Source organism: Ylistrum balloti, unplaced genomic scaffold (assembly GCF_031769215.1).
Source record: "Ylistrum balloti isolate Yb309-2 unplaced genomic scaffold, AGI_CSIRO_Ybal_v1 Utg370292, whole genome shotgun sequence".
In the NCBI taxonomy this organism is placed as follows: domain Eukaryota; kingdom Metazoa; phylum Mollusca; class Bivalvia; order Pectinida; family Pectinidae; genus Ylistrum; species Ylistrum balloti.
Genome location: NW_026782221.1, coordinates 279,887 through 291,986, shown reverse-complemented (window position 1 = coordinate 291,986; position 12,100 = coordinate 279,887). Strand labels below are relative to the sequence as shown.

The 12,100-nt window shown below is 31.8% G+C and overlaps 1 protein-coding gene across 1 annotated transcript; it reads right to left on the bottom strand.

The window, feature by feature from the left end:
* Positions 1–6,899: 6,899 nt before the first annotated feature.
* LOC132553001 (protein FAM219A-like) lies at positions 6,900–12,079 on the bottom strand. Its single transcript, XM_060217205.1, has 5 exons — positions 11,939–12,079; positions 10,231–10,330; positions 9,665–9,746; positions 8,772–8,855; positions 6,900–7,953 (listed from the first exon to the last, which is right to left on the bottom strand). Exons 1-5 carry the CDS (start codon positions 12,008–12,010, stop codon positions 7,761–7,763), a joined length of 531 nt encoding a protein of 176 aa, XP_060073188.1. The 5' UTR covers positions 12,011–12,079; the 3' UTR covers positions 6,900–7,760.
* Positions 12,080–12,100: the final 21 nt, after the last annotated feature.

Genomic DNA, 12,100 nt, shown 5'->3' with positions numbered 1-12,100 from the left:
GGACAGTACTAAGGGTGTATGTATAGATACTGACTCGTGTGAGTGTGAAGTTCATAAGGACAGTACTAAGTGTGTATGTATAGATACTGACTCGTGTGACTGTAAAGTTCATAAGGACAGTACTAAGGGTGTATGTATAGATACTGACTCGTGTGAGTGTGAAGTTCATAAGGACAGTACTAAGGGTGTATGTATAGATCCTGACTCGTGTGAGTATGAAGTTCATAAGGACAGTACTAAGGGTGTATGTATAGATCCTAACTCGTGTGAGTGTGAAGTTCATAAGGACAGCACTAAGATGTATGTATAGATACTGACTCGTGTGACTGTAAAGTTCATAAGGACAGTACTAAGGGTGTATGTATAGATACTGACTCGTGTGACTGTAAAGTTCATAAGGACAGTACTAAGGGTGTATGTATAGATACTGACTCGTGTGAGTGTGAAGTTCATAAGGACAGTACTAAGGGTGTATGTATAGATACTGACTCGTGTGACTGTAAAGTTCATAAGGACAGTACTAAGGGTGTATGTATAGATACTGACTCGTGTGAGTGTGAAGTTCATAAGGACAGTACTAAGGGTGTATGTATAGATACTGACTCGTGTGAGTGTGAAGTTCATAAGGACAGTACTAAGGGTGTATGTATAGATACTGACTCGTGTGAGTGTGAAGTTCATAAGGACAGTGGGTGTATGTATAGATCCTGACTCGTGTGAGTGTGAAGTTCATAAGGACAGTGGGTGTATGTATAGATACTGACTCGTGTGAGTGTGAAGTTCATAAGGACAGTGGGTGTATGTATAGATACTGACTCGTGTGACTGTAAAGTTCATAAGGACAGTGGGTGTATGTATAGATACTGACTCGTGTGACTGTAAAGTTCATAAGGACAGTACTAAGTGTTTATGTATGGATCCTGACTCAGGTGTTTAATAAATAACAAATAGCTTGGCAGGTGAGTTTGAATGACCTTTATTAGATTGTGGCAAAAACAATAATATCACCATTACATTTGCAAATCAAGTAGGGCAACATCGCATGATAAAAATCACAGATCAAACATGGCAGAGAAGACAGGAAGAACGCTTAGCATTCTGGAATGTGATCACCATGATAAAGTACGGCAAATATCTGGCATCCCAAATTATCTGAGGATGAAACATAATCATCAACCCGCTATTGACAAGGAAACATCAAACCTCTAGGTATACCCACTATGGAAGAAAAGTTTTTTTTTTATATTGCACCGTATACAATTTTCCCTATATAGAACTTTTTCGGTGGTTTTTCCTAAAAAGCACTACACCCTATCATACTAGTATTTTCCTATATAAAACGTTTATGCTACATTGAAGATATTTCGTTTCTTCTAACTTAACAATTCATTTAAAATGTAATTTTGATATGGAATGAAATATTACAATGAGTGTGTGATTTTAAAGTTGTTTTTTAAGGAATATTCCACCTGTCCACTTAATGTGTATATTCTAATGGAATATCTTTGATCCTATAATTATTTAATTCAAAATGGACATTATCTTCATTCCCACATTCTACATATAAGAGAAATGGCTGCAGAAATTAATTTGAATTCAAAAGAAGAAACTATGCTTGTAATAAATATAACAGGATTTCCAGACTTATAATTAACACTAATGGAGGAAACTTTTTAAAAAGTAAGTATGAAAAAATAAGTTTGGGTCTATAATAGTGCCGTCATACATTCCTGATAATATCATATATACTTTCTTACTCTTCCCGGACCTACTTTCACAAGTCATGGTATTTATATGTAGTTAATTTGATTAATGATAAAATGCACGTCTCTGTATAAAGTACCTGTAAAGATTGAGACGTCCTGAATAAGATTACTATACATACATATAAAACATAAAGAAACCACGGGTATTAGCTTTCAGTGTATGTCACCACTGTGAATCTAACAAAATATTTATGATTATAATGTTTAAAATAAAGACAAGTCAGGTTAGTCCCACCATTTAAACTACAAGGAAATAAGATTCTAGAGAAACTAGGATCATTATAAAACATAATGCTATCGGTGAAGATTACAGTACAATTAATTGTGTTACTTTGAAATAATATATTCAACAAAAACTACAAAAAAAATAAATGTGAAGAAATCGGAACAACTAAAATTATAGGAAAATAAATAAGACAAGGAATGTATAATGAGGGGAAAAAACAAAAAACATATCAATAACACAACTAAGTTGTACTTCTACAGAAAGTATTGAAATATATCACCAAACTCAAGTTAAAACTGTATCTAACTTAGTGCATTTCAAGTTAACACTGTATATAACTGAGTATAATTCAAGTTAAAACTGTATCTAACTTAGTGCATTTCAAGTTAACACTGTATATAACTGAGTATAATTCAAGTTAAAACTGTATCTAACTTAGTACAATCAAAGTTAACACTGTATAACACTGTATCTAATGTTGTACAATTCAAGTTAACACTGTATAACACTGTATCTCACTTGGTACATTTCCAGTTAACATTTTCCCATAATTGGTATGTATATTCCAGTTGAATTAGCACATTCACTTATAAACATATTCCACAATATCATGTTTCTGTAGATGCTATCATGATCATAAACACCCTTGAAGTTTTAACAACATCTCTAACAGATCTAGACAGTCAATACTAATACATGTTATCAGGTGCCTCTAACAATCATCCTTTCATTTTGATTTCTGAACTAAATGATCACTTGGTAAAAATTACCAACCAAATACTTGTTTCAATACCTCTGATGTTGATAATACCATACGACAAAATATTAATGTAAAAAGAGTAAAAAACAAAACCATCACAATGGAAACAAAACCATCACAATGGAAACAAAACCATCACAATGGAAACAAAACCATCACAACCATCACAATGGAAACAAAACCATCACAATGGAAACAAAACCAAATACATAAATAAACGAGGTGAACTGGGACTTAGACACATTGGTGTAAGCAGAATACCACAACACAAGCGCCACAAATAAAACATCTACACCATTGAAAATAGTTGTTTTCTATCATGTTGGATTTTATTCCACCTGATCTGCTGGAATAAGTAAGAGCTTCAACCCAATACAGGGCAATCTTGTTTTATATAATTCTGATGTTTTGTTGCGGGTATACTACCAGTTGAATTACATGTACCTAGTTTTCATCCTAGCTATTACTTGTCATGCCAGTGTCACTGTATAATGCACACTGAGAATGTATTCTCTGTTCTTACCTATAACTTTTCAAAAACCAAAAAAGTGCTAATTATACTAACCACAGCTTTCAAACAAACTGTAAAGAAGATCTTATATAAGTCATTGTTTTTAGAAAATATCACCTGATTATTTCAAAGTTCTACTGTTATTTATTTAAAAACGTCCAAATTCTACCATAACCAGATCATCACACCAAAATCATGTAGCTTTGATCTTTTCTTCTCAACATGCAATTTTTAAACAAGATTCATTAATCAAGGATGTGTTTCATGATAAGGTTGCGTAGATCTGCCAACTATTCATTTATCAAATGAAAAAAAGTGGACCTATAACTAATAGTAAACAGGATTATGTAAAAACTATGGATTCAAAATGACACAAATAAACTTGTTTTAAACACTTCATACAGAAGATATGAAAAATGTACCATTCAAAATCAAAGCTGTAAACAGTATTAATGTAAGGACACTTTCAAATCAATCAAGGTTTTGTTAACAGTTGATTACTTGTGTCAAACATATCAACATAGCTATCCAGGAATCCAAAACATAGATGTACAATAGGGTAAAACATCAGCATTAAAATTGTGATAGGTTCAATCATTTAAGTACAAACTTTAAGAACTACTATGTGGAACCTATTTTAATTGTTGACACCTCCACAGATACAAAATCTGTGTAACTGTGACGGACAAATCAGCAATATCTGCTGATTAGACTTTAATGCAATTGTGTAGGATCAGTTTAAGGAAAAAGTTGATAAAGGCTTGTTGTCATTACAGTAAGGACCTTTGGGGAAAATGTTATCAATTTCACTTCCTGTAAGATAATTGTAAATATTGAATTCTATGTAAAAAAAAAAAAAGATCAACAATGCATTTGATCAACAAAGCACTTGATCATATAAATTACATCTATAACTACAAAGCATTTCAAGTTACCTGAATAAAAATTAATAATAATAATAATAATAAAAAAAACCCAAAAACCAACAAAACAGAAATTTCTTTTGCATCAATGGAGTTTGAACATTAAAGAAATGTATGACTTGATAGTAAATGAAGTGAAGTGTTTTGCTGTGTTTAACGGTTCAATATGAAACTTGTATCAAGTGAAAATGAAAACATCTAATTTATAAGACAGACAAGCATGTATTCTTGGATAAAAAAAGAAAAGTAATCATGTCTTCCAAGGAAAGATCTATGTCCTAAGTACAAATAATTAAAAATTTGAAAAATACAAAAGTATACCTACTATAAATTTCAATTGAGCACTCATCAGGAAACCTCTACATGTATCAGTAATACACTACGGGTGATCAAAACAATCCAAAGAAAAATATCTTTTGGAAGACTTAACTGATAAACCAGATTTTAAGTGCTTGTTCATGTACCGTAAAAGGAACAAAAACAAAATACATCTTACAAATAAAAATAATTCCTAGTTCCCTTTCCACATATAAAACTGTCTAGTTCTAGTGTTAATTGTTATATTATCAAAATCCACAGACCCTACCTTTTACAATTCCCATATATAATAGGAAAAATTACCAGATGTCAATTTATGTAAAATGTTTTTTTTGTTTTTGCTTAAAAGACTTCAAAGATTTTAGTAATAAATTTACATGACTGTCAAATCAATTAAAACACAATCATTTCATGCTTTTTAACACATAAAAAATATCAAGAAACATAAGGATCATATTTATAATCCTCTTTACAACTACATTACATATCTTGTTGTTTGAGATAGAAACTCCAGCTTTACTTTCTAAATTATCTCCCCTTTATAGATGAGCAATTTGTTGTCAGTTATCTCCCCTTCACCTATATATATATGAACTATAAACCTAAAAAGTTATCCCTCCAGTCCAAATGCTCTCATACAACAAATAAAAAAGCAGCATTTCCTTAGGATTTCTTTAACAAAATACAAATATTCATCAATTTAATTGGTAAAATGCATTACAAAATCACATCTTTTCAATTATATCTCATCAATCACACCTAAATCTCAAAGTCTGTCCCATACATTTAAATTAGCTTTGTAGAAATGTAAACATGTATTTCATTTATTAATTATGTATAACCAAGATCAAACCAAATCAGATCCATTAACTAATACTAAACATACTTCAAATCTGTTCAAGTAACAAGTATGATTTTGTGAATATGATACCCTATTGGTTAAGTTATCTGTGTCTCCAATATGACAAGATACAGATAAACAGAAAAACACAGAAACAATATCAAGCTTGCTGTGTTAATGAAATAGCAGACCTATTGCACATTTGTACAAGCAGTTTACATTGAGCAAGAAATATGAATACAGGTTGGCATACTGCGTAAACATGTTTAAAAATGTTGTCTGGGACTGTTAAACCTTACTTCTATCAGTATAGAGTTAGTAACATAAACCATATATCAAACATTGCACAACTTTGTAATGAAAACCCAGAACCTCGTCATGATTCCATAAATCATCTAACAATACCTGTTTATGTGATACTACAGATTATAAGTAATGTACATATGTACTGTGATTTGACATGAATACATGCATGTCACAAACTGTACCTCTGTTTACTACTGTTTAAACATCATCAGGTGGTATTTCAACACCGACTGTTATACTGTTATATCTATTGTTAACTTTATAGAAAACCAGTTAGTCTTAAAATATTGAAAGTTTAACAGAAGTACATTTGTAATGATTATACATCTAAATTTGTTTCTGAGAATACATTTATATAAATGCAGATTTGATTCTTATACACACCAAGTATGACTGGCCACACCTCCCATTCTTTATTAAAGTTATCTAGTTACTCAAGTACCACTTCCATCCATATACCTTCGAGGAGTTAATAATAGCCTCAACTCTAGTTTACCTCTAGTCATTTTTTGTTGCTATCCTTTGATTATACAAATATTATACTTCTCCTAAAACATAGACAAGATAATGACCTGTTCTGATAGTATATATAAAATAAACACTCTACAACATTCTAATTACATTTATACCTTATTGTACTGAATATACATCTATACTTAATACATATATATTTACTGATATACTCAACAACAAAACATCAATGTTTCTCAAAAAGTTTATGTCTATGGTTCATAGGAATAATTACCATTGAAATATGTCTCTACAAGTCTCCAAACATCATAGCTGTTTATAGGAATACAAAGACTAATTATAATAACTACCTAAATATATTCCTGTACAGTCGATGACTGTGCCTCATAAACTTCATAAATCTAACAAGGTATTAATAAGTGACCATCACCGATCCAATTAGTATTATAATGATATGACAGGAGAATCAAGTTGTATATGAACAGGAGAACTATTTCTATTCTATATAAACTATATAGTATGTGCAATTATTATCATGTAATTTTACTGAGGCAGAGATTTTCTTTCCATTTTCATTTTAATAAGCTAAAAGTAATTATATTTTTTTTCCATCAAAAAAGCAGACTGAACACATTTTAATTAATACAGCTGACAGACCAACATTGCCTATAACAGATTAAATCAGATAAACAGAAAAACTGTTGCAAAGGAGAATTTATCTATAAGATATTGTCATAGTTAAATAATTTCTGATAAAATGAAACTTTCAACCAAACAATAAACTACATTTAAAAATTCATTTCACCAAAATAATAGTAATAACAATAACTAGATGAACCCTCTTATGGTAATAAATGCATTATATATATCTCAGTAATGTCTTTCTGTTTATAGAATTTCAGATCAGTAGTTTTCAGCCATTTCATACAGTCCGAGATGGAACCCCTCGAGCTAAAGTTCTGTAGCCTGGTCTTTAAACCCCTCAAGCTAAAGTTCTGTAGCCTTGTCTTTAAACCCCTCGAGCTAAAGTTCTGTAGCCTTGTCTTTAAACCCTTCGAGCTAAAGTTCTGTAGCCTTGTCTTTAAACCCTTCGAGCTAAAGTTCTGTAGCCTTGTCTTTAAACCCCTCGAGCTAAAGTTCTGTAGCCTTGTCTTTAAACCCTTCGAGCTAAAGTTCTGTAGCCTTGTCTTTAAACCCCTCGAGCTAAAGTTCTGTAGCCTTGTCTTTATCAGGAATCAGCAGCTCTAGACATACATTTTTAAATCATTATCCCCTAACAAGACTTTGTTATATTTGGCTGGAATATGTCAACTATTTTGAGACTTGTTACCTCAGTTATACCTAGGCAGCAGAGACTACAACTTATTTCAGTTCAACTTGGTCCTTAGGACCTAGTGAACCCAAAGAAACTTGTCATAAACAAAACCAGATTAAAATGATTAGTAAACTGCAATCGAATCACATTTATAATTCACATTTTGTTTTTCTATGAAACATTATTACAGTATACAGTTAACCCCTCTTTTAAAGCTCTAGATCTATAATTGTATAATTTGTGCAACAAAAATATATATATATATATATGTCTCCCTCAATTTATCAGACGATCCTCTTTACAGCTGGAGTTTTACACTTTCATCATTGTATAGAACATGTTCCTGTATAATTCTGACAACACATACATCGTTCATTCATAGGTCGTGGAGGAATAAGGTCAAGGTCCTCATCATCAGGTTCAAGGTCAAGGTTATAGCCATCCTTAATTAACTGCTGGGTAATGTCTTTGTTAGCACCTCGTGATAACATTGGAGACTCAAAGTCATCATCATCACTAGAACAAACAGGCAGAATAGAAGATACCAAGAATAATATTGTATGTATGATAACATAAGACTAGGCACCAATATAAACATATAATGTGGAGTGAAAGACAGGCTACCTATACAACGACTAAATTCTGTCTCAGCAATGTTAAACATTTCATGTGCACTTTTAATGTCTTAATAAAATTCTAGTTAAGACTTTATTTCCTGAAATGTATAATGGAAAGGAAGCTCTAAAATGAATGATCATTGCCATTAATAGTCTAAGTACATTCAGTCAACATCACCTGCCCTTTGTCAAGTTGAAGTATGTTAATATCAAAATTTATGATAACATGAAGAGGTTATTTCAAAATCAAAACACTACACATATTTAAAAAGCACAGTGTTAAGTCCTTTATCAAAACCTACAAAGTTTAAATGTAGTTTGTTTAAGAATACAAAAAAGGATAATCAGACAAGATTAAAACCTTTCAAGCATTTCCAGACATTGACAATGCAAAATGTGCCACAGCCAAAAATATGATATTTACTGTGGTACAACCTACATAATTTGAAAAAAAAGCATACCAAAAAGATAGGAGGCTTTTAGATAAACATATAAAGGACCAAACTCATATGTCCATACCACACTACACCACGTATTCATGTAAAATAATCAAAACATTTTAGTAATTCTTGGTCTACTGAAGTGTCAAACTTCACTTTAGTGAGAAATTCTGTGACAAGATTAACATTACCATTATCCAACTTACAATTTTTTTCTTCCAAGATAAAAAATAACTGAATAAATATAATGGATTTTTTCTATTTGTATGTCACCTACCTCTCATCATCAGTCATAATAGCAACTAACGGCTGCTGGTCAAGAGGTCTTGGCTGTGAATCAGATTTAGGGGGGATCATCAGCCTGAAACCAACATCAATTAGTTTTCATTTGTTGAACATATTGCCTCATATCCACAAAGCAAGAAAGTTGAATATTGTCATGCACAATTTTTTATTTGATTTTCACAGCATATTTTAGCCAATGTTTTTTTACATGGACCTCATGCACATTTCTTGAAATCTTATCTATATGTTTAATGTGACCCATACCAAATTGAGCCAATGTGACTTTTTCTTGACCTTTAACATTAAGTAATGAAATTCTGAGAAAAAAAACTACATGTTTCTGGAACAATTATAAGAGAATATTTTCATACAGGGAAAGCACATTTCATCAGTGAGATGACCTTGATCTAAAATGACAAAATATATCAAAATACAAGTTCCCATTGGATTTCATATTGAGTGATTTCTAATTATATATGTATCTATGAATGTTAAACAAATGTTATTTGGTGCTACACATGTACTATATTTGTTTAAAGTTTCATAGAATATTCTGCAACTAGGATCACAATTGATATACCATATCTTATTTGCGACTTTTATAAATTGGGCATGCTACATTTCATCCTCATTTCTGTTTAACTAAAACTGCTCCAACAATTTCCAAGACATAATAACTATATGTATTGAATTTACACATAAAATCAACAAGGTTTTATGTATTGCAATATCAATTTTCACATGTAACAATGTATTATGTAAATACACCAGAATCAAAAGAAATATGGTACATTTTTCTCATTTTAGATGAAAAAGAATTTCCTGGAGCTACATTATACATGCACTTTTGAAGAAAGTACAAGAACTATAGGTTTATTCACTCACCGACTTCTAGGCATCATGAAGGTATTTTTGCTGGGCTGCTGATTTACAACTTTAGCCTTCCTAGCATTTTCTCTGTGTCTCTCTGTCATATAAAGTGGCATTATATAGTTGTTCAATGTTGAATTGTTTCTAGACTTATATTCGTAGAATTACTTGACTAGAAACAAACTGAATTTGTGAATACTCCTTTAAATAATATTTCATTTAAATTTGAAAAAAATGTAAAAGTACATTTTTGCAAACCCATTTTTTCCTCAGTTCAAGTAATAAAAGTGTTTAAATTTATAGATATAAAGCATGTAACATTTAACAATGTATTCAAACAATAGAAACTTAGTTTTGAAGTATTCATCAAATACGTGCAATACAGAACATGTTTCTTTTACCCATTGATGCCTACATATCCATGTGTATGTTGTATGTGAATATGTAAAAGCATAACATAGATTAATGCAACAACATTGTTTAAATTTAAGAAAGTTAAAAGTACCATCATTATTGCATATGGTAGATGTAAATCATTGTTACAGTTAATATAACAAGCTATTACACAATGGCATGTTTACCTATTTTCTTTTGCAGCTGTGAAGATTTCCTTTGTGCATTACTCTGTGTCCTGGCATCCGAGTAACTGGCTGAGGATACTGATGAGGAAGGTTTAGTATTCTTTGAAAAAGAAATAAAAGCAGTATAAGTTAATTGCATGATAACAATGAAATTTGTCATTACAAATTTATAAATGTAAATTGGATACAACCTGTGGTGAAAACACTTTCCTGCCACTGCCAGGACTTTCAGCGATGTATAGTCTCTGACAGGATTTAACAGCCACACCCATACACATACCCTCTTATCCAAAAACTCTGTCAAATTCTCCACCTGAGTACAAACTGAAACTTTGTACATTATTGTTGCAATTGTATATATAACCACACTCATAAGGTAGAAGAATATTGTCTATCATGAGGAATATATGACTGTGCATATACTTTGTTCTTTTCTGTAAATATGCCATTTTTGGCCAATTAGCATAACTGGAACCCTCACATGTCAGGAAATTGTGATTATAAGAATGTTGTAGCAACAAATGATGATTGAATTATCAATTGATCCCTTTGGATATGTTACCATGCCTTGTTTTAAACAGTTACATCTGTCAATATATGCCTGTTTGCATGATTATTGTATAAATGTCAGTATGAGGATGCCAAACAATACTTGAAGGTGGGATCAGTAGTATTTACATGTCCCTGGTCTACTGTATGGTCACTTTCTTTGTCAAACCTTCCCATGCTTCAGCATCTGGAGCTTCTAGCCTTGCCTAAATTCTTTAAATCATCCACAATTCTTTGTGATTGTACAAGATTGTACAATTGTGGAGTCAGTGCGTCTCAGGTGAACTGCTTCTGCATCATGAACCTTTCCACTGAGGTTCTGTATTTGATTCAATTCTTTGAATTCCAAGAGATTCCTATTCAGTTAATTTAGTGTTTTGAAGATTCACTGGCTCTAGATCTTTCAGTTTGGCAACTGTAGGCTTCTCTTTGTGTAAAAGAACATGTTAGAAATTCTAACGGTAAATTGAAAAATATATCACGATACAATTCTTAATTTACAGTCAAAATTTCAAACACCTTTCAACAGTTTCATATTTACAAAGCTGATTGTGAGATAACAAGGTATAGTGACATATAGTGAGGTACTCAATCGTTTCTGTGCTAATGTGGTTGTATATCAATAACACTTTTAAAAATCCATCACACAACAACCTAGCTCTAAAATCTAGTTGCTATAAGGCTATTGTACGGTTTGTTATTTTCAGATGTTTTTTTTAAAATCGAGTCCATAAGTCGGTGCACAAGTACCCGACTTGTACATCTCTAAGGTTTTTTGGTGTTTTTTTCATAATGTTGACTTTATGAAAGAGTGGATCTTGATGCACGCACCAGTTCACCTCCTGGGCCATCAGCGTTTAACCATGTTCCTTATTCATAATGGTACGTGTATTTATCTTTCGTTGCGTGTTTTAGTATGTTGTTGAATGAAATGTTGACAACTTGAACGTCTTTGTAAAGCGTGGTATTTAGAGGACGAACGATCAACTAAAATATATATTTCAAATAACAGATGGTCGTTCATTAAACTGTTTTTCGAGTACAGAATGTAAATATTTTTTTTGCAACCCAACCCAGACAGCAGACTAAGTATCCGAATTTTGTTTTTTTTTTATTTGCGACATCTGTCATCCAGAGCGAGTTTCCCCATGTCTCCTACCTGTGATTCACAGCCTCCGTTGAGCATTGATTTTTGATCACTATCAAATCCACTGTCTTCCATACTATCCATGGCATAAAACCGAAACAAACAATATGTTTATTTCTGGGTTATTATAACATTATTCACATCAGTCGTGTTCCGGAAGTTCATTGCCGACCA

Excerpts from the sequence above, each read along its gene's own strand:
- LOC132553001 (XM_060217205.1), bottom strand. The coding sequence starts at position 12,010 with ATGGATAGTATGGAAGACAGTGGATTTGATAGTGATCAAAAATCAATG. Across the intron at positions 9,747-10,230 it reads ACAGCTGCAAAAGAAAATAG|AGAGACACAGAGAAAATGCT; the intron begins GTAAACATGCCA and ends TTTATATGACAG. Across the intron at positions 7,954-8,771 it reads ATTATGACTGATGATGAGAG|TGATGATGATGACTTTGAGT; the intron begins GTAGGTGACATA and ends TGTTTGTTCTAG.